The sequence below is a fragment of the Xiphias gladius genome, chromosome 11 (assembly GCF_016859285.1).
Source record: "Xiphias gladius isolate SHS-SW01 ecotype Sanya breed wild chromosome 11, ASM1685928v1, whole genome shotgun sequence".
Taxonomy (NCBI): domain Eukaryota; kingdom Metazoa; phylum Chordata; class Actinopteri; order Istiophoriformes; family Xiphiidae; genus Xiphias; species Xiphias gladius.
In genome coordinates this window covers 15,947,872-15,970,616 of record NC_053410.1, presented here as the reverse complement: position 1 = coordinate 15,970,616, position 22,745 = coordinate 15,947,872, and the positions used below count along the sequence as shown (strand labels likewise).

General features: G+C 37.6%; 1 protein-coding gene across 3 annotated transcripts; it reads right to left on the bottom strand.

Moving 5' to 3' along the window:
• Positions 1 to 568: 568 nt before the first annotated feature.
• prim2 (DNA primase subunit 2) lies at positions 569 to 22,050 on the bottom strand. 3 transcript variants are annotated; one of them, XM_040140173.1, is made up of 14 exons: positions 21,863 to 22,050; positions 20,579 to 20,728; positions 20,320 to 20,432; positions 19,083 to 19,177; positions 18,831 to 18,951; positions 18,090 to 18,185; positions 16,364 to 16,501; positions 13,215 to 13,282; positions 11,749 to 11,821; positions 11,291 to 11,476; positions 5,047 to 5,173; positions 4,712 to 4,794; positions 3,203 to 3,271; positions 569 to 1,328 (listed from the first exon to the last, which is right to left on the bottom strand). In XM_040140173.1, the coding sequence occupies exons 2-14, from the start codon at positions 20,721 to 20,723 to the stop codon at positions 1,101 to 1,103; spliced, it is 1,542 nt and encodes a 513-aa protein (XP_039996107.1). In that variant the 5' UTR covers positions 20,724 to 20,728; positions 21,863 to 22,050; the 3' UTR covers positions 569 to 1,100. The 3 variants fall into 3 exon arrangements, with proteins under 3 accessions (XP_039996107.1, XP_039996106.1, XP_039996105.1); XM_040140172.1 differs by having other exon boundaries at positions 21,819 to 21,926; XM_040140171.1 differs by having other exon boundaries at positions 570 to 1,328; positions 21,917 to 22,049.
• Between the last annotated feature and the right edge of the window lie 695 nt (positions 22,051 to 22,745).

The window sequence follows — 22,745 nt, the reverse complement described above, 5'->3', positions numbered from 1 at the left end:
TGTGCAGCTCTGGTGCAGGCCATGTGTTTGTGCTCTGATGTTACAAGCAAGAGACAGTGATGAAGTATGGTCTGAATGCGTCGAAAAGTCGGAGGACAAATGTGCATAAATGCAAAGTTTTTTTTCTTTTTTTTTAAACATTTGACACCATCTGGGAAATTAACTAAGATTTAAATAATTAAATTACAGAAAGAGGCTTTTACTTCATCATTCAAAATTTCCTTTGGCCTCCTGGAGAACGCATTTGTATTCATATAATTCATGTCTAACTCTTCAGCACCTCTACTTGGCTCTAAAGTTGGTTATCTTGTAAAATGCATAGTAAGAGCGGAGATAAGAGCTCAAAACAGTACCTCCCAAAGAACCGAGATTAGAGGAACAGTCTCTGTTACCAACACCACAGCAGTGCAACAGCTTCTTGACTTTCAGACAGCCACCATTTTTCACAAATTATTGCGCATTCAGAAGTTAGGGATAAGAGAAAGGAAATAAATCCTGACCACGTATGCTTTGAATAAATTGCATTGTGCACTACGAGGCAATATTCCAAAGCGGCATAATACAACTGTGGAAATTGTTTATTTTCATCCATCCTCCTGCCACCATTCATCCATACTCCTGCCAGCAAATACAATGACATTGTTTCTGAGACAGCTGGGATATGTTCTAGTCATCACCCAGAAAACCATGTCCCTGCCAAAACACTGTGCACTGAGACTGGATATAAGCAATCTGAGTTCAGACCAGAGTGAAAACAAAGACAGAAAACGCAGAGAGACTACTTTTAACGCACGGGTTAAACAGAAAAATGAATGAGCAGCTTCACCGACATGAACAAGGAATTTTACCAGGTAGAAAACTCAACTTTGGTGTGATGCTGAGATTATGAAAATGTCGCTTAAAGGTTAACGTGAACCCATGCAGTATTTAAAGTGGACTTAAAAAAATGAAAGATAACTCATATTCAACTTTAATACTTTACATGTCAGATACAGATCCAACTCAGTTCAGAATATGGACCAACCCTAAACCGTCAGCCCACATAGAAAAGACAAACATGTACTTATACATCTATAAAAGGAAAAAAAAAAAGAAAAAAATCAGGCATCTTGAAAGAAACAGTCCAGTTCCTCTGTCATCTCAGCCAAATCCTGGGAGGAGTTTGCTGCTGCGTCTGGTGCTGCAGTGGAACCTCTTGAAGCAGAGGATTCCTGTGACCTCTGTGGAGTCTCCATCTCCCGCTTAATGTCTTTGCCTCCTCCCAAAACTTTCTGGCTCTCTATGAAATACTGGTTCGGGTGGTTGAGCGAAAAACTGGCCTCCTCAATCTGCTCAAAAAGGAGAGAACACAGGAGAGGTAGGTCAAGAGGAAATCAAATTAGTATGTCACCTTTTATAAGATGATCATGCAACATCTAATTCATGGCTAATTTACTAACAATTTACTAATTTATTAACAATAATTGAGAACTTTCACAGCCAAATTAGCCGGCTAAGTCACCAGTTAACTATTCCATCAGCGCAAAGTGAAAAGTCTAAATGCTCTTTCAGAAAAAAAAATGTCAAAAATGACTGAAGATGAGTAAAAACCTATGAATCAATTACAGATGAACTTCCTGCTCTTCCAAATGCTCCTTCTGTGACCTTTAGTTTTTAAACAGTTATTTGGTAGTGACTGATGTTTTCAAAACCTTTCATACTGCAGGAATTAATGTTTTAAATTACTACGACAGAGTTGTAGACAATAACAGTATCAGCATCTTCCAGGTGCTAAATGAAGCTCAGTAAGGAGACATTTCACTTTGTTGTTTCTACCTGTTGAACTACTAGTGAGAAAGAAAGAATTCTGCACTAAGCACTTTAACTGTTATAATGTAATATATTATATTACTTCTGTTAAATCATTGCTTTGATCAGCTAGTAGCATCAATAGAATGTGAATTTAATGTGTATAAATTGTCCTGTTAAGCAAATTACTTCATTTTACACATGACTGCAGAACACAACATCTTTGTTTTTTTCATCAACTGTTTGCATGGCCTGAATGAATGTAAATGTAATGACTGTGAGCAAACACGACACCTGCATTTTTCATTAAAAAGAATGACCAGTCAGCGAGCTAAGGAGCCCAGGGTTACAACTGTATTAGAAGCAAATATACAGTTGGATTTTCATGTCTTCTATATTCACGAGACAATTTAAAGTGGTGCTATGTAATGTTTTGAAGGAAGAAATAGCACATTCATTCTGTTACAAAGTTGAACTCATAACAAATAAAACACACTTTTGCTCTATTCAGTGAACTCAGAGGTTTTGCTGCCACAGTCTTATGTGGTCTGGTATGACCAGCAGCTTATGGTGGCTAATGTTAGCAGATTTTACATGGATATTGCTGAGTAACTGACATCACTGAGTCAGTTAGCTAACTTTATAACTCTTCTCTACATGTTGCTGATGTTACTACCGGTTTGCATTTACCATTAATTTGTTACTTGTGGCCACAGTGGCTGCTTTTACATGCTGTGGGCTCCCTTTAAACGACAGCATTTAAATTATTTATTAAAAAAAAACCTTTTACCTTCCATGAGAAAAATGACTTCTACGTGTCATAGGCAGAGGTTTGAATGTATTAAATAAGTAAATGAAAGGTACTGCTTTTAACCAGTTACAGTCATGGCAATGAACATGTTGTGATATGAACACACCAAGCCTCTGTCGTGGACACAATTTTAGGCAGTTTGTGTAATTACTGATCAACTTCAAGAAGATAAATCTACCTTACTAAAAGGTAAATTGTGTAAAATGATTTTCCCTCCCAAGATGATCTCTGATGCCTTCCGTTTGAGAATTCAAAATAACTGGTACACCTTAGACATCATTGATTAAGGTGTGTAGACAATCATCATAGACATCGTCATAGACATCATGAATGTCTATGACCTTGTCTCAAGCATGACTCAAGCATGACTCAAGCTTCCAAACTTAAACAGATTAAAGAAGTATCCACAGGGGACAAAATAGATCTGAATGCTATAATTAACCTATAAAAATTAAGTGGCTATGACATCCAGCTAATGGTGGGTGTGATGACAGTTCTGGGTCTCTCTCCTGAGCCTTCATGCATGAGATGTAAAGACCAAACCCCTGCCTCTGACAGAGGTAGCCCCAGTTACTCCCCACTTCGAACGCAATCTGCACTAACATTGTGTGTCAGCTCAAAGTACTTCTGGCATGCCAGCTGATAGTGCATTCCTTTAACCAGCTCCAGGATCTGCAAAAAAAGGTAGAGTAGAGGAAAAATAAGTTCAAAGACACCAGGTTAGAAATTTTAACTGTATTTCCCACACTGTTAAACTATTATACAAGATACTGCCAACATTTTGAGATTTTGCAGTCTTGTAATCAAAATAGTTTTAATTGGCTTTTGGTCAACTACCTACACAAAAATCCCTCATAAATCATAAAGACAGCAGTGAACAAATCCTTCAGGAAATACTTTCAAATGTAATGAAAACAGATCAAGGGTTTATTTGGGCTAATTTAAATATTCATGCCCTCAGTCAACTCTTTGTAGAATATCCGCTGGCAATGATTACACCTTCACGTCTTCTGGTACTTTTCAATTTTAGGATTTCCTTTTTTTTCCCCTTCCTGGTTTTCTGACGCTCTGTGAAAAGGAAAGGGGGTGTGAGCGGCCAGTTTGAAACCCAGATTTTGATTGGGTCACATAAGGGCTCTCACATTCTTGTACTAAAACCACTGTAGGGTTAGCGTGACTGCACACAAAAGGTGACTTACCTGCTGAAAAAATAAATCTAAGGTCTTTAGCGCTTGCTAAGAGAGAGACTCTTCTGAAGAATCTGCTTGTATTTGGCTCCTTCATTTTTTCCTTTATTCCCGAAGGCTGCCCCCAGCATGATAATGCCACCAGCATGCTCAACCACTATGGCTGGTGTTAGATTAGTGAGAGTGGTAATAAAAGGTTTGATATGTGATATTAGTACCTCAATTCCTATTAGTGAGCTTTACTTTAAACAGTCCTTGGGGGGTTAGAGAAACAACAAGTCAAACATCCAAAAGATGCTTGATCATACTATTACTGCCTCAACTAGCTTTTACATTTCAGGTATTTTAGAAATAAACCACGATTGCGGGAAGATGTTGTAGGTCATCCTGTGAAAGCAGCAATTTTGTACAGATATTCATGGATGAATCCTCATCACAATGGTGATCTTTTTCATGTAGCGCCTCCAGGAGGTCAAGGTTTTCACTTATCCTGTAAAATATCATTTTCTCTGGCATTTTCATAAAGTTGACATGTGGTTTTGGGTGAAATATCTTGACAACTATTGCAGGAAATGACGACTCTGGGGATCCATTAACTTTCATTTAGCGCCATCATCAGGGCATCGTTTTAATTTGTACAGTATTTTCACTGCTGCCTTTCAAAGGTCTATGCTGCAACTACTTTCAAATTGTCTATTTTCTATACTGCAGAGGAAACATTATTAAGACTCAACTTCTAAGACCAACTGCTCTCAGCCACTGAGGGTGTGGGTGAGTAGTAATATAATTTACCAGTTTCTAAATGAACTTGACACAGATTTTATAAACCCACTGGAGAAAATAAATTAATACATTTTTTACTTCATGAGATCAGGGGAGAATGGCTAGAGGGCTGCCCGACCATTTGAGACAGGACAACACCCACCTGATTGATTCCACTGGGAGACACTTTGTAGAACTGAAGCTTCTGCTTCAGCAGCTCTGGGTCACTGTGACGAAATGGACATCCTGCGAACAAAATGAAAATGAATTAAAATAATCTGCTAGATAAATAAACAATTAAGATACCATATCGCTAGTTTCACCGATAAGAGGAAACTGCAATGCTCAGCATGTGAAAAGTAGATTTTGGTAATGACAACATCCACAGTCAGCTGTGTCACTACTTCCAAGCCAAGTTCTATAACCGAAAAGCCTAGTATTGAGAGTTGAGTGGCTTATCACATGGGTAATGGCTTCTTCCAGCAGCCGTCGACTCACCATGATGGTCGCCCTGGCTGGGTAGGTTTGACAAAATCACCTTCATGCAACTGTAGGGGGTGTAGTCTGTTCGCTTGCCTTCTCTGCCAAACATATGGCGGATGCTGTAGGCATATGCTTTGTCAAACTACAGAGAGGGAGAGAGGAAGAGACGAGGGCAAAGAGGAAGAGAAGGCATTAGTGAGGATGAGAGTGTAAGAGGGACAAGGTTGGGGTGAAAAGAAACATTCTCATATATCATGTCAGTTTTGACAGGATGTTTTCCTCAATGAAATATAGAGCTATTAGAGAGAATCTGCTGTATAGGTGTCGCCGTACTTGACATAGTTGAATTATGGATACCGTAATATTACCAACTTTCTCTCTCAGTGCCTTTGTCCATTGTCCTGCAGAGTCCCTTGATACAATATTAAGAGTATGTTTTGAATAAAGAAATATAAATCCCAATATAAAGTACCGGTATTCAGGGCAATGTGTCCACCATTCCTACCTAAAAATGTAGCACTTTAATATTTTACTGGTCACTGGGAAAGTTGATTACCAACTCTTGTTTAAATGTATATGGGCTTGTATAAAATCAATGTTAATATGGGCTTGTTCAGTGTAGAGCTAGAGTTGGTCGACTGACAGAATTTTAAGTACTTTTTTAAAGACTTGATATTGCATATATGAACTTTTCGTCTTTCTTTTCCCATTCCATTTCCCCTCAGACTTGTTTTGTGACCTGCTGGAGGGGTGCTGATCTAAAGGTTGGGAACCACTGGGCTGAACTAACTAACTGAATCCTAAGTGGTAAAAACTAGCTCACCCTCAACCAGCTACAACAGTAAAATGCTGCTTACTCACTGATGCATCACTATTAACAATCTAGTAATGTATTATATGATAATATGTCAGTCACAGAGGCCATTTTTCTGTAGAGCAAATACTTTACGTAAGTAAATCATCGTTGTACTTCTTATGTTTTTGCTGCTAACCAAGTATCTTTGGGTGTTGGATTGTTGGTTGGATAAAATGAGCAAGGTAGTGACGGACATTTGTCACCATTTTCTGACATTGTATTAATTGAACAATTAATCTAGAAAATGATAAAATAGTTGATGATGTAAATGATCAGTAGTTGCAGCCACAGGTTTGTATAACATCTTTATGGTATTTAAAGCTGAATAAATAAACAAATAAGTTGAGTATCCACATTTCATTAGGATAAATTTCCACTGGCCCTTTTTTGATTTACAGTACAGCTCCAAGTTATTACTGACAAACAAATGTACTGACAGGCTGCATTCAGTGTCACACAAAATCTATGACCAGATTTCCAGGGTTTGAATACAAACAATGTGAGTCCCTGATTTATTATCCTGAAAAATCTTTATATGATCTCCCGAAAAGCAAAACATCAAAAGACACAAGTGAACTGTATGAATAAACTTTAAAGTGCCAGACTTCTGCGAACCTTCATACCATATTCTGCCCAGTTTGTTCCAAACTGAAACACCCTTCATACTTTTTGATGAGGGTCATTCTATGAAATCTCCACAGTGAGCTCCTTTTATATGTACAGTAATTCTGTGCAACCATTAAAAATGAATTACAGGGACCCTACCTCTAAAAATCAAACAGTAAAATACAAACAGTGTGCTTCGACAGTGGCAGATCACAATCACCATGACTGCACCCATCATAACACATTAATGTCGCAATAAAAACCCTGAACTTGCTGATGTGACAAGCTGCAATGGCAATTTTAAAAAAACCATAAAATCTTCTTTAAGTACAGTAAATCACATATTAATTATGCAGAGCTTCTAAGAATTCAAGAGGCTGTTTCCTGATTTAAGAACCCCCTACTCTATTAAAATGAATCCTGGAACTCCACTGGCAATAAAGTGTGTTTAATATGTATTAGGTGAAATAAAAAGGACATAAAAAGATCCTATGTGATCTAAAAAGGTGATACAAACACTTAGAGTTGATATGGCATTGAACTTTCAAATTTACTGCTAAGACTGAGGTGGTCTGAGGCTTTTGCCAAACATAAAATTTCATATGAACAGCAGATAACAAAACAGCCATTTCATACATACTGGGATTAATTGCAAATAGCTCTAAAAAAAATGAAAATAATATGTAATAACAGATTAACTGTTTTTGACATTTGATTTCCCCTTGAAACAGTATTCCGAGTCCCCTCAGCACTGAGATGCTTTACAGTGCAGTTTGCAGTTTGTTCTCTTCTTGTCCCATTTTTACTCATATTCAATGCAACTCCTTTAAATTTAACATGATTTTTTCAGTGCTTCTTCTAATCACCTACACTACAGCCTACACTTTAGATAATCCTGGATATACTTCAATACAGATGACCTCCAAACTGATGGAATTGAGAAAATCAGAGTAGAGAGTCTGAACACAAACACAAAAGATGTATTAAAGGAGCAGAGCCACAGCTCTTCTAGCGCACATCTTGGCTCATGGGGCTACATCACTGCAACATCCCCCCACACTCTAGGACACATTCACAAAAACCTGCGGCAATGGAGACAGAGAAATAGGACACAATCAAAGGGACTGCGTACGTGTGTGTACTTGCATGTGTGTAAACTTGGCATGGTTTCTTAGGCTCAGTCCATGGTGACTGATGTGCCTGTAGCACCAATCCCTCTTATATGTAATACCATTAAAATACTTTTTAATCTGCACTACAGGCATTTTCACAGCCTGAAAAGAATAAAAGGTGAGGGACTAGAAAATACTGCAACTGCACAGATGTTAAGAGGTTTGATGTTGCAGAACGAAGAAAGTGACTGCTTTTTAAAATGGTCATTTACTCACAATGAACAAGTAGGATTTTAAACAAAAACACAATGGAGACAAATTATACTGATATACTGTATCTGTGATAAGCTAATACCAGCTATGAACCCGCATGGTCCTAGTTTCTCAATGAAAGCAAATGCCACTTGAACAACTTGTATATTCAGAATCAGCAGTAAAACTAAGAACAATTCTCTAGACTTTTTCCATCAGTAATGATGTATTAACCACTTTACTTTTTATTTAAGGATTTGGATTTTTCTTATTTATTCATTTATTTATGAACTTTAAATTGGAGGCTTAATGAATTCCTAAATCCCGATGAAAGAATGGCCTTACTATCCAGCTGAATATTAAGGACTTTCTGAAATGAAAAAAAAAAAAAAACCTCACTAACACAAAATCCTCAATCTCTTCAAGTAAAAAAACTTCTTTTTCCAAAGTGAGGCATACCCACAGCAAAGAAGGAGCTAGGGGCCACTCTGAAATGTATTGAAGATACCAGTGATTAAAGTAACATGGTGAACATTTGCAGTCAAACTTTAAGAGCAGGTCATATAAAGCTTCATCTAATGAATCTCCTCTATGGTTGGAAAAGACCAGAGGAAACCAAACCTATAATGTGATACATGGTGTCAGTTAGTAGAAATTAATTAACCTGAAGTTCACATCTGTAAAACAAGCAGTTCAAAGCAGTCCTGCCCTGAGGCAAAACAACCCACTGAAATGTGGTACAAATAGACACTCCTCCAAACGAATAGGCTAACATCTGTGGCAAGAAAAATGGGTTGAACAAGTTGATTTTATCAATTTTCTCTCTCCCTGTAGTCTAATATTGCACCGCCTCTTCCTCCAGGCCTCCCTTTCGGCATCGCTGCCTCCCATCTTTTCCTCTGTGCAAGTCGCATACTAACGAACAGGCTTTGTGTAGCCGGCCACAAAGTGCATTCCCTGACACAACACATACATCACTGTGAGCGCTGCGATCTGGTCAGTACCATTTTGCTGCCTCTGCTGTGGAACAAGAGCTGGGCTTTGTGCAGAGCCCATCGCGCTCTCTCTGGGAGCTTGTACATGGGAATCAAGCCACCTCAGAAATGGGGCACCAAAGAGGGATGTAGCATGAATCCAGTGTACTGTAGTTGCCATGAGCCTCTAACTCAGCGCCAATCACAGATACTACGACAGGAGAAAGTGAAGGCTTTAACATTCAATATAATTCCATTCAATTTTATTGAATTTTAATGCCTTCCCTTTCTCCTGTCCTAGTATTAAGTGCCAAATCATAACAAACACTATCTCAGGGCACTTAAAGAGTAAGGTAAACCCTTACGATATTATAATATGTTGTAAGGGCAAGGCAAATTACTTCTCTTAAATGGTGCCAAAACAAAACATTTTTGATATTTGATTGAAATTGTAAAATGTTTCAGACAAATTTTAGCTTTTTATGGCTTTTATGTTTTAGTTTCCCATACTGACTTATGCAGTTTTGTGTTTGTTCAATTGATGTTCGACATTAGACTCCCTAAATTTCTTAATATAGAAAAGTGGTAATTCCAACCTCCTGAATTTGTTCCTAGTCACACACCATGTTCATTAAGGATTTGGGGCATGGCTTTATGCTTGTACCTCTTTGTCACTGACATTAGCACTGTATAAATTTAGGCCACATCTGCCTCTTAACAGTTGCATGTTAGTATACTTTGCTCTCTCTTTCTACAAAGCTGTTCTTTTGCACTCAGCAAAGAGATGTTAACAACCTTACAAGTGCAAAGTATTTGAATTTAAAAACAGCTGAAAACATGAAAGCCTCTCTATGTATCTTTGCACATCAGAGTCTGGTCAGAATTCTTTAATGTGTCTCATTAATACTAAAAACTGTGCCACCAGCAGGAAACAGGCTCGAGATAGTCCCATGACATGCCTGGACAATTTGTCTGGCTGATGCAAAACACATCCTCAGACTGGAAAGCGTGCAGACTACTTGGAGTGACATGGTAGGGATGCCAACCACGTGATCTACTGTACTACTACAAGTCATTAACATCAACATAGCTTGGGGATCAAAGCCCATCCACACACATTGCTGTGCCAGACTGCTGCACTGGTCTATTTAACTCAGCACAATTAAATGATTTCTTGGCGCCTTGCATGCTCTTAATAATGCATCTTTATACGAGCACTCAAAAATTCAACACACTTGTGTGTGACATAAAGCTCTTCATATTGTAATGTGGCTTTTAATTTTTTAGGACATGCTTTATTTGGTGGTTTTTGGTTTTTATTCAGGGAACCTTTGAGAGCAAAATCACTGACATGCTGTCGGGGATGGGTGAGTAAGGCACAAGTCAAAATCAATTATTTGTAACCTCAAGGTTTTTTTTTTTTTTTTTTAAATATATATTTTGATGAGTTTTAGTTTTTACTACTAAAGACAATGGCAAAGAATAAAGTTAACTCACTTGAAGTGAAATTTCATTTTCATGTTTGCTAAATGGCTGCAGTGAGGATTGAGAATAATTTAAAAATGAAATAAAAAAAGAATACTCAAAAACCACAGGGAAGTCTGAATCAGCCATATCTGACTTCTAAGACAGGCCAGCCAAGGTGAGTCCTTAGTGTATAGAATTGTATGTTAAAGCAAATTGATGCAATCCAAGCAATTATCTATTAAACAAGCAGTTTTTTTCTTGACAGTCAACAACGAAATGCATTAAATTTGTAAGACCAGACTTTTAAAGCCATGTACTCCAGCCAAGCTAAGTCAGACACACTGTGTAACAACATACAGAATCTGCAGCTACCTAATGGCCTAACTGAGGAAACAATACCTAATGCAGCAGCTACTGATGTCAGAAATGCAAACAACAAAATCATTTCAGAACTTTTAAAGAAATGTTGGTGAAGTTCTGGCTTGTTTCCAATACATTTATATTAAAAGCATTACAACACGAATAAACAGTATAATTCATCTCTACCAAACTGCACAGCACAAAATTCTGTCCGTTCTGGTCCATCAAGTGGCATCTCCTGTCATTATTCCCAATAAGAGCAGTGGTTCTCCTGATGTATAACAATTTTAATGTCTTTACTGTGATTCTGACTTCTACTGATAGACACAACAATTGAGCCCACAACCACTTAAGTCTTCATTAGCCTCATCATGGTACTGTGTGCAACTAATGAAACCAGTGAACTCTCTTTTTTCCATACAACTTTGATGGGATCACTTCATCACCAATAAACTAGCACCACCAATTCAACTGTTGAATAGCACCCAGGAGAGGGAAAGGCACTGGGACATTAACACAGCTGTCAATTGTCATGTGTGTCTTTATTATCTAAAAATTTAGTTGACTGTGATCTTCTTGTGACAACACATTCCTATATTATTATAATATAGCACTAATATTGTCAACATTACCTTGTCTGCATCCACTTTGCCTCTGATGAACTCTAATCTCCAGAATTGCAGCGCCTGCTCGAGAGAGAGGCCGATACCTTTGAGGAAGAGGCCATACTGCATACGGCCTCCATGACGGAGATGGTGGTTCTCTCTAAGAGCCTGGTGGAGCTGTCTCATGCACAGTGGGAAGGACTTTCCGGAAAGCTAGAGGCAGACAACAATTAATGGCTAACAAGCAAAAATAAAATACTATAATTTATCAGTACCTGTAAATATCCATTTCGATTCTATTGACCACATGTAAAATGTAATGCGAACTGATTGGTTAAAACTAATGTGGCACTTTCTAGTCATTCCTAGCTCTGGGCCCAGTGCTACTATACAAACCTCATTTCTCCCCTTTTACACCCCCCATTCCCAGGCAAAATGTAACCCTGAACTTGACATTTCAAGAATAAATGGTCAATGCAACTCACCGAATCAATTTGTTCCAAGGAAATTTTGCCGACATTCTTCTGGATGCTGTAATCCTGTCCCACATAGGCATGGCTAAAATGAGAAAAAAATGTGAAAATATCAGGACTGTGACAAGTTAGACTGTATTCCTTTAGTAATATGAATGCAATTTTAGAGGCAATCGGGGCCGCCATGAAAACTGATCAGATTTTCTGAGGCATGTTTCCTCAAGTCAAATTCAGTCTTGTCTAAGAAAAAAGTCTTGGATAGAAAATCGGGTTAAGACCTAACACAACAGACAAGACATTAAACGCTGGACACAGCTAAAATAACAAAAACTTTAACGCAATAAAAACAAGTGAATACATTACATGTAACCTCTTGCTAAACAAACTTGAAACTCCTAAGCTTCAATCAGTAGATTTTTAAGTCGCTGACTTTGGCAATCCAGTGAGTCCCGCGCAGCAGTGCTTCATATCACATTGTGTTCCCCCCACCACAGAGATTAGTGGCCTGCCCACTAATCTCAACAATCTGCCCACTAATCCCAATCAACAATCAGGCAACATGACTTCTTCCACCCCTATATTCATGTTCTTAATTTTATCTAAAGTAAGATAAACACCCTCACTGTGTTTTGAGTCACACTCCTTTACTCTTGAAGCCGAAATGAAGACTGCTGCTATTAAGCTACCATTTAATGCAAACTTGGGTGCTGTTGCCAATTCACATTCATTTTCAATGGTGAACATATTTAAGGTTTTTAAATTTAAGTATCTACAAGAGGTGCTGCCCTAGTATCAGAAGTTAGCGGCAGCTCCTTTGTTTGATAAAACATGTTAAGTATAGTATGTGGACATTTAAGGTGTTTTTTTGTTTTGTTAATGGGTACAGTTTTAAATACTGCAATGTAGGTCTGATAAAACAAGATGCAGATTTAGTGCATCAAGATAAGCAATACTTTTTACTGCACCATTTCTGTCTTATGGAAAAACACTTGCAGCGTGTCCACATCACATGCGCTGATGACAGTCTGCTCACAGTGCAACACAAAGCAGGTACTCCAACTATACAGAATTCAACTTCTGAGGGTTGCATACTGAGCTCTGTTTAATCTATTATTTATTATCTGACCATGAAAATGCATTATGTTTTAAAATTCTAAATCAATTAAGTAATCCACCCCAAAAAGCCACAATACAATACAATGCATGAGAAATTGTACGACAGATGATGCACATGTTGCTTAGTCCTAATTACTTCAAGACTAACTAAATTAACAATAGGAATAGATGATGGTACACAAGTAGCCAGGCACCATAAGTTCCCAAAACATCTGGACTTTTTTTTACAGGGACAGATTGGTTTGACTCAGAGCAGCAAGAAGCCCCCAGCGCTCCTTGGTGCCAAAGATCAATCCTGCTAAATCTCTTTTTCAAGAGAGTCCTGGCAAAATGGCAACAAAGTTATTAATCCTGCTGCTTACCTGAGGTGGTTAAGGAGTGGTTGGAGCCGCTCATCAGAATGCACTGCTGGTAGCGAGCGGGCTGTCAACTGAAGAGAGATGGGCATCACATGAGTGATGGTAAACAGTGTGGGTCAAAGGTTTAGAACAGCCTACCATTGCAGGTTAAGGGCATAGATTAAGTAATGCACAGAACAATAAAATACAAGGCAATGGCTTAGGCGGGTCGAATGAAACTCAAGTACACATATATATTTTTTGGAACCAAATTATTCAAACTGATCAGAAAAAGGTAAACAATTTAACCAAACAAGTAAATGTACCATATTGATCAGGAATAAAACTACTGACAATTGATTTTCACTGTCTCAGTCTATTTTAGCTAGATGTGAACTTTTTCAGCTCTGAGTCAGATTGAATTTTTTAATATTCAAAAGCAAACCTACAGATGAACACACATTCCTCCCTAACAAAAAAGGCTTTAGTCTAATTGATTTTGCTTTATAAACACTACTCCACCCAGCAACAGTCTCGACCATTTCAAGGTCTGCCTTAAGAATACAACCAAAAAAAGGCTTTATATACACTGTATATTCTCTGTTATAATGAACATCAAACCAACAACTAGAGTCATATGGAGAAGCAGCTTTCAATTTCATGCCTTTCTAATGGCACATTTTTGGCAATGTCCCCCTGCTGTCCCCAGTGTAGGAGAATAACCATTATAGTAACACAGAAACAGTCACAATGGCACAGTTACAAGAAAAATAGGTTTGGAGCATTATTCCATTCCCGCATTTAGTGGTCCAGATAATTACCAGGAAACTGGAGAATGTCTGAACTGGACCGAGTTGTCTTTTTATTTGTTTTTTTGTTTTTCCTATTCTAATCCTGCCTGGCCTCCTGTAATGGACATGGACATGTTTTTTGCTTTTAGCAAATCAAGCAGATGTTGCCCACAACACTGGTACAGAGACAATGACTTTCTATACTACACCATGAACAGCACCTAATCTAATCATTATTTGGACACTTAGAATGCATTCTACAGCCAGTGTAGTTTTCCCGGAGTAACAAGCCATGGGGATTCTTCACCTAACTTGCCCAGTGCTCAGTTTTTAATAATTACCTCAGTGTGTCAATAGGCACAGCGGCTAAGCAGATTCCACTCTGTCACGAATACAGGCAATGCCTCAAAACACACTGATTGAAAGTGACTACTCAGTTAAATACAAGGGATGGACAACGAAACACAACCACAGATCAAAAACAAACCTTTTTTTCAAAATGCCAAATAATTTTCTCTCCACAAAGCAACAAACTGCCAGTTTCAAGGTCGACTCAAACAGCTGCTTTGGATAGACAATGCATCTGACGTCTCTTTTGACAAACTGTTCTTTAGTTGGAAAAATCAAGCCAAAGGAGAACACATGACAGACATGTATGTGTGCATAGGTATTAGAGCTAGCCTGATATATCCGTCAATATTAGCTTATTGGAGATATATCTGTATTAGTGTATATATTGGCAGATAAGAAACAATAAATTTCAGTACAGAAATGTCAAACTAGGTTTGGGGTCATTTAGAAATACCATTACATAGTTTGTCTACCAGACACCAACACTATTTGGATTACTTACTGTATGTATACTTTTATATGAGGATTTATACAAATCCATTATGAAGTAGGTTAAATACTGACATAAACTTTGTAGGTTCCGAAAAAATAACTGCAAATGAAATGCAAATCAGACAAGTGTGTCTGGTGCGTATCCACTCCATTCAGTAAAAATAAAATTAAAAAACCTAAGGCTTCAATTAACTCTTCTGTGACACATGCATGACCAATGAACTTCAGACAAAGTTATGCAATTATGCAAACACTGATCCTTCATATTGATCCTATATATTCTCCACCATACAATACAAATTCAAAAATAGTTTAATTAATGTGGTTTTGCCTTTCCTGCCTTCCCAGTTTCCTGTACCAGTACCATTTGTTGATGCTCTGGACAACATGGAGAAACTTTTTTTTCTATAATTCTTGTGCAAATGTGTTTGTTCTGATCTAGCAATGGCTTTTCCAATGCAACCCTTCTCTTTGCCACTATTACCACTACACTGTATCATAATAAAATGTATAATGTAAAAAACAGTTACTTCAGGTATAAAATTCACACTTATGGCTGGCTGATTCCAACCAGTACAGCAACGATTTCCAGGTCTTTAAATTGGAATATTTTAATGATTTCCTCTCTGTGGCTGTAAATCCCCTACACAGTAAAATTCTTGCACCTCCTTAATAGAACAAGCCTAACTCATGAACTGTACAGTGCCACAGCCTTTGGTTGTTGATCATGGATGTGCCTGCTCCCCAGTCAGAAACCGTCACCATGATGTAAGTGAACCTTGGTTGTCTCCGCACATGTATTAGAAAGAATGACTCTAGTTCCCAAAACATCATGTTCCACATCCCTTGGGGCATTCAGTGCAATGCAAAAGTGTCCTGATATTGTGAATTCACAGACCCCTTTCCAAAGCCTTTAAAAAAATTACCATGCCCCTAGGGACAATAAGCACTTTCACACTCGCTGTCCCCAGTCTTCCCTCCAGGCATTTTATGTCATGCGTGCATACTTGTTCCCCTCATTTGAACCCTGCGTCTCTCCAGTTTCTCTTGGGGGCTCTGAAGGGAACAGCCACAATTGCAATTTAATAATATGTCTCATGCAACCAGGCTTTCTGTGCACACAAAATGCATTTACATAAACTACATGCACAGGGAGTGGACATAACAGAAACACTTTAGTAGTTGTGATAGTGTATCGTAAAGTGAAGCGGTTGTATTGGGTAAGAAAGGTGTTGATTAAAATCTATGGTATTGTTTTTATTTTTTTTAGGTCATAGTTGTAATGGATTGCATTATATTAAATTATTATATTGTTAGATGTTGCTGTTATAGATTTAAAGTCCTGTACATACACATACTATATACATAAAGGTAAATTTGTGCTAGTTGTTTATACCATGGACTGCAGTGAAGTACGCTTAAATTTGTCATGGTTCTCTCAAGTACACATTCTCAGTCGTATTTGAGCTTTCTGTAATTATACATAATATCCATTAGTATTCATCCTCTCTAAAAACATGAAGAGCTGTTAACACTTACTGCGAGAGCTTTAGATAGCTTTGTACGAAAATCATTGAGAACAATGGTGACAATGTCCTGGTGAGGGATGTACACGTAGCCTGCTTTGAGGTACACTTTCCTTGTTCGCACTAGATCCAGGGCATCTTGAAATGGAACCTTTACAATAAAACAAGAGTTAAAGAGAAAAATGTTTTAATTAATTAATGCATTCAAAAGATATAAATAGTTAATTAATGGTTGCTTAAAATGTGACCCAAGGAATTACAGTTATTCTAAAGATGTTCAATAAAGTGAGTGTAACAATTTAGATTGTCTCAATGAAGAGACTGTCAGCAATAAGAATAAAATGTAAATTTAAAGTCAAGTAGCAGGCCATGACATTTTCCCCTTTCCTTTTCATTTTGTGAATAGACAAACTGTAGATTTAAATCTGTTCAGCTGTGAAAGGCTATGAAAGTGAACTGTCAATCAGGCAATTATTTTTCAAGCTCTCCACTCATACTGATTTAAGAGATGCCTCCACTGTGTGAATATTTAATGATTCAACAATATTATGTCAAAACATTTTTTAAGATTGAATATAAGATATTCACATACATTTGGGAGAGTGTGCATTCTCCAATAAATTGATTTAAACTGCCTGAGGGAGGAATATTTGCTAATTTATTTCATATCATAAGATGGTCTGACTCTATCTGACAAAATATTGGCCCCGGAGGTAGAGGAGCTGAAGGGGGGGGAAACTAAACAGACAAATCAGTGTTTTACTTTAGTGTAATCAGTATTTTATTTTTAAGACTTCAAAGTTCACTACCCTCCTTGACTGGTGCTCTTGCGCAGGTTATGATTACACGTAATGGTTGATACTATTGAAAAAGCTCTTGCGGTAATTATTCCAGGCCTAACACTGGACCAAAGGCAGAAGTCACAAACCTATGGATTTACAACACTTCCTAAGTTTTTCTGTAAATTCTACTCAACTTATTTTACACTTGAAGTCATACTGGAAGATTGCAAAGTGTATGACCTGAGTTGTTACATGTAGTGATGGTGGTTAATATGTCCAAGTAATGGCTAATATCTCAACATCTCTGAATGGGACCCAAATTATGTAGACAGAAGGTTAATTTATCCAAATAATCATCTAACCTGTTATACATCAGTTTGTAATGTTATTCCAACAATTTAGTAATGCACTTCAATAAATATGGGGGACTAACAAGAGACTGATTTAACCTGGAGCAGCAGTGTCAGTGATCTCTGACCTTCAGTCCCTAGTATGGGTCAAGCTCCAAAAACATGAGATCCTACATTTCCCAAAGAATATTTTTTGAGGTGTTCCCTGACTAGCTAATGCCACAACTTTTCAACTCCACACCTCCAGTTTTAAATGCAACTTTAAACATAACAACTAAGAGTTACAGAAACATGATCCTAATAATGACCCTCAACTGGAAATATTGGAGCTTTTGACAGTAAATGGAAGAATCCCATTGAAGATTATTACAGTGGAGAGGGTGATTTTAAAATAAGAACGTTTCCTGGTGACTGTGATTCAAAAGTTAAAACTGTCATTTCCTTATTAAAGTGCAAAAAGTTCAGAATGTCTAGGTGGCTGGCTTCTGCACCTTTCATTCACCTTGTGGAAACTAAAGGACTAGAAACTGTAGAGTAATATTGTCTTGTGGAGGCATAAGCATTTAATGTTCCTAGTGGTCTCAATGGACAAAGATGAGTAACTCACTTTGTAGAAGTCCTGATCCTCCACAGTGATTCCACTGACGGCGTAACTGGAGTTGACAAGTTTTTCCTGCAGAGCCTTCTTCTCCTCAACACTAATCTGAAAAGTTATTGATCAGGATGATGAATTTCAGTGAGGAGCTGCAAAGGCAGAACTGTATCAGTGTTAATACACTGAAGGTTGAGGCTCAAGGAAACCAAACCTCATTTATCAATGAATGCACTGTTTTCATCCATGCTTGACAATTTATGTGTTGATGAATCATTTAATAGTTTTTCCACTTTTCCTTTTAAGAAAACATGCAGCATGCTTTCCTTAGGTGGGTCTACAGACACATTTAAAGTAAAAAAGAAATTAAACAGTTATTAGAGATTTAATCCTCACATGCAATCACATTTAAATATAGAGCAAGAAAAAAAAAAAAAAACTCACACACTTTCAAAATTTAAACTTTTTAAATCAACATTCAAGAAAACCCTTAACATGCATGGGTCCCCTTACATTGATTAAACAGCTCCATCTAGTGAAAATACAACTGAATACCACTATATTGAGAATGGAGGCAGCTTGTACAGCTTGCTGGCTTGTTGTCTCCAACTACCCACCCAGCGCTTAAGCTGGGAATGTAATGTACAACATTATTCACTGAAATGTATAGAGGTGAGGTGCCAGTTTCAAATTTAACCCTGAGGTAACAAGGGAAAATCTTTAATCCAGGCAATATAAAGACTTCCAGATATTTACCGTGTCATATTGCAGATTATTTCTGTGCAGGAATTCAAGCTTTTGTTGTGGCAGCAGGTCATTGAATCGGTAGCGGAAAAGATCAACTTCCTGTTGTATAAACCACCGCCTGAGATCTTCCCTGCAAGATACCATTGAAAATAAATATTTTGTTTAGTTGCAACTGAATAATACTCATTTGTTTCCATAGCAATTGTATTTTTATTTTTTTTGACAACCGACATACTAAATATAATGACAGACTTTACTTACGTTTGGCAGTAGGCCAGTCTGAGAATGAAGTGGGAGATGTGATCCTTTCTTCGTTTCTCATATTCACTTGATCCAATCTGAGATTTTTTATCATCCTTGTGGGTTAATAGAAGTGACATTAGTTTTTGTCTCTCAACTACCTCTTAGCTTTTGTTATCCCCAAATTACCTCTAGGTTGCTGGGATTGTGGATTAACTTCAATTTAGTGGCTAACATGCCACAGGTGTAGGCTTCTAGTATTTGTTTACATACAAACTATATAATACAGCTGCTATTTTTGGGTAAACACTATATCAGATTGTTGGTTGGAAAAATTACCATTTATGTATCATATAATACAATAATATAGGGTAATGATTATAATAATAATTATAGGGTTCATATAATTTGAATATTGAGGCAACATCAGAAGTAATAAACATACTCAGATGCATTTGGGAGAGTATGCATTCTCCAATACGTTGATTTAAACAACAGAAATGGAATTCTTAAAATTACTTTAATTTGATTTGCTGTTTTAGTTTAACAGAAACCAGTAACAACTACGAATGGGTTCTAGACAGTGTTTGACAGGGGCGTTTTATGACTTTCTCCGCACAAGAGAGAAGCGAGTCATCACAGGCTTTACTTTCAGTTATGTTTACAAGCCATAACAATTTAGAAAATTTTAATTCACTATCAATACCCATTTGCTAGCTGTTGTGAATTTAGCTTATTGTGTTACATGGCTTTTGTAATTCTGCTTCGTCATGGGAAGTAAGAAGCCAGCTTTCTGCCCACTGACTTTCTCAGTGATTGCTTCTTTTGTGTTTTAATACGGGTGTTTGTCTGTCTGTAGCAGACTAAACATTTTTTCTCCAAACAATTGTTACACATGTATAAATAGGCAGTTCCGACCCTTAATATTTACAATGATACAGATTATGACTTCATGCAAAAAAAAAACAACAACACATTTTCTAGTTGTACAAGCTCAACCTAAAAGCCAGACAAATCAACACTGCAAATCAATCCATTCATTCATTTAGCACTTGCCATCCCTCACCTACAGCTCTAACTCCCAACATAGATCAGTGCAGTGTTACAGTTCAGGATGAAAGCCAACACCTTGTAAATGAATACAGAGAAATCCCTGTATGGTAAAGCTTTGAGGTTGGAGCTTAGCCACACAGTAACTTATAAGAGTTTTCAAAAGCAGCACTGCAGACTTTCACTGTATGTCGCTTAAAATACTCACAGCCTCTAGTCTGTAAGGAAAGTTCAGGTTTTTAGACTCAATCCCCAGTTTCTTTGTGTAGTCATCTGACAATTTCACGTAGCTCACTCCCAGATTCTCAATGGCCTTCAATACTGCAGCGGCATAAACAGAAGACATCGTAAATAGCATGTCCTTTGTAACATGTTAAGAACGCATTTCACAACATCAAAGAAAATAATGCTTACAGCAAATTTCATAACCCAAATTTAATTTGATTGACGTGAAACCAAGGACTTACATTTCAGTCTGTCCACAGCAAATGTCTCAAATTCAGAGAGGGAGATGTTTTCAAGAGGAGGCCGCCCATAGAACTGCAGAGCATGTGCATAGAGCTCTGTATGAGGGCTGGTAATCAACTTCCTTTTTCTGTCAGAAAACTGCATAGTGCCTGATGGTAAGGGAAAACAAGAATAATAGATAATAGTCCACTAGTGGTCACCTTGCTGGCATATTTGGTGCAACTACAAACTTCAATTTTGAGATCGTACACACCGTGTGTTGCAGATCAGCGTGAGTTTCATTAGAAGTACAGATGAAATGATTAATTAACTGACAGAAAACAAAGCGGAAACTATTTTGATAATCAATTATTCGTTTAATATTTGATATATAATATTTGAGTCTTTGATATTTCAAAGACTTCAAGATTAATCAAAACAAATAATTGGCAGATTAGTAGATAATGAAAATTATTGTTAGCTGCAACCCTAAATACAAGTTCATGAAGATTAATTAAGTTGCACAACTCTTCTCCAAATACCATGCTTTATTTCTGTTTATAACGGTTTTAGCTATCTTATCTTCACTGGGGAGCAGGCATTTGGGGAATAAAACATGGTATACTGAAGAAGAATTGTGTGTCTAATTTTTTCATGCATAAAGGTCCACTGCTAACAATTAGCAATCCACTGACCCTAATGTTATCTGGTCTGACATGTCAAAGATTGCTGTGACCCTGTTTAGAAAAACAAAATAACTAAAGTACTGCCTAAGCTCTGTTACTAACTTTGTGCCATTTAAACTGTGCAGAAGTGGCACTAACTAGTCTCATTACAAATTAATTCACGCACCACAAATCGTAATAGTCCAAAGAGAAACGGTCATAGAGTATGGAAGAGAGAGGAGAGGATATGCTCGCATAAGGCATCTTCACCCTACTCCTGCTAGAAAGCTGACCTTGACTAAACTCGGTAAAGACTATTACGAAGTTGATTCCAGTATGGATACACAATCTATTCAGGCAACTGTGAGCCCACCAGAAAGACGACTCATCTGACTCGCTAGAGATTTATTATGGAGCGGTGAGTCCAGGCCAACAGCCTTGAGACTTAATTTAGTCGGTAACAGAGACTAATGGTAACAAGGCTGTATCTTTCACGCTGACTATTTAGCTAGGTTAGTCAACAACACATGTCCCAAACGCAGAGCAACAACTTATACGCTGAGTGAGATGCTAGCTAGCATACAGTAAAAACCGCCTGGGAAACTGACTTGAAGACGACCAAGCTCTGTAAGAATTTACCACACAAGCAGCACTGGCAGAACAATTTTCTTTGCGCTATTGTCGTTACGTTACCGATTAGACGATAGAACAGCTGCCTCTAAAGTCAATGGCGCCAAACACGGTGGGCTGTTCAACAAACGCGGGTAAACTGTGACGACTTCAAGCTACTCAGGAAGAGAAAGCCTGTCGTACGTGTGGACGCTCGTTCAGTCGTTCCGCCCGACACGCCGTACCTCTGCCGTTGATGACGACCTCCATAGAAACATTAGAAAGTTTTTTTAATTTTATACAATACATATAAACCAGGCCTGTATCCGGAGGGGTTCCAATTAAAAATAAGTCGTGGTTTATACATTGGGTCCTTTTTATGACTCTTTTGTCGTCGTCGATCCGGGTGCAACACCAACCTGCGGGGGCCTCTGTACTACATAACAAACGCACCCAGAAGATGTGGGTTTACCCATGAACTAAAATGCATGATTTTTTTTTCTATAATATATTGTTAATACATGGCAAGGTTTACGTCGTTATCTATCGAGACGCTTTCTGCAATTAATGATCAAAGTTAGTGGAAACTTTGAAAAACTATTAACCATCATCTCGGTTGTTCTGTGAAGCCATGAGCTCAATAGATATGCATGACTCCCAATAAGTGGTCATAACCATAGACTGTAAATAATTTATTTAACAATTTATATAAATTACTGTAAGAAATTTATAGTCGACGGTCATAACACTCCCACAACTCTGCAGCGGGGAGCTGTCAAATATAGGCAGTAGTGGAAAGTAACTAAGTACACTTATTCCATGTAATAAATAACTTCAATTTTTCTACTGTATATTATGCTATGAAAAAAAATATACTTCTACTCCATACGTTTGAGAGGGAAATATTGTTCTA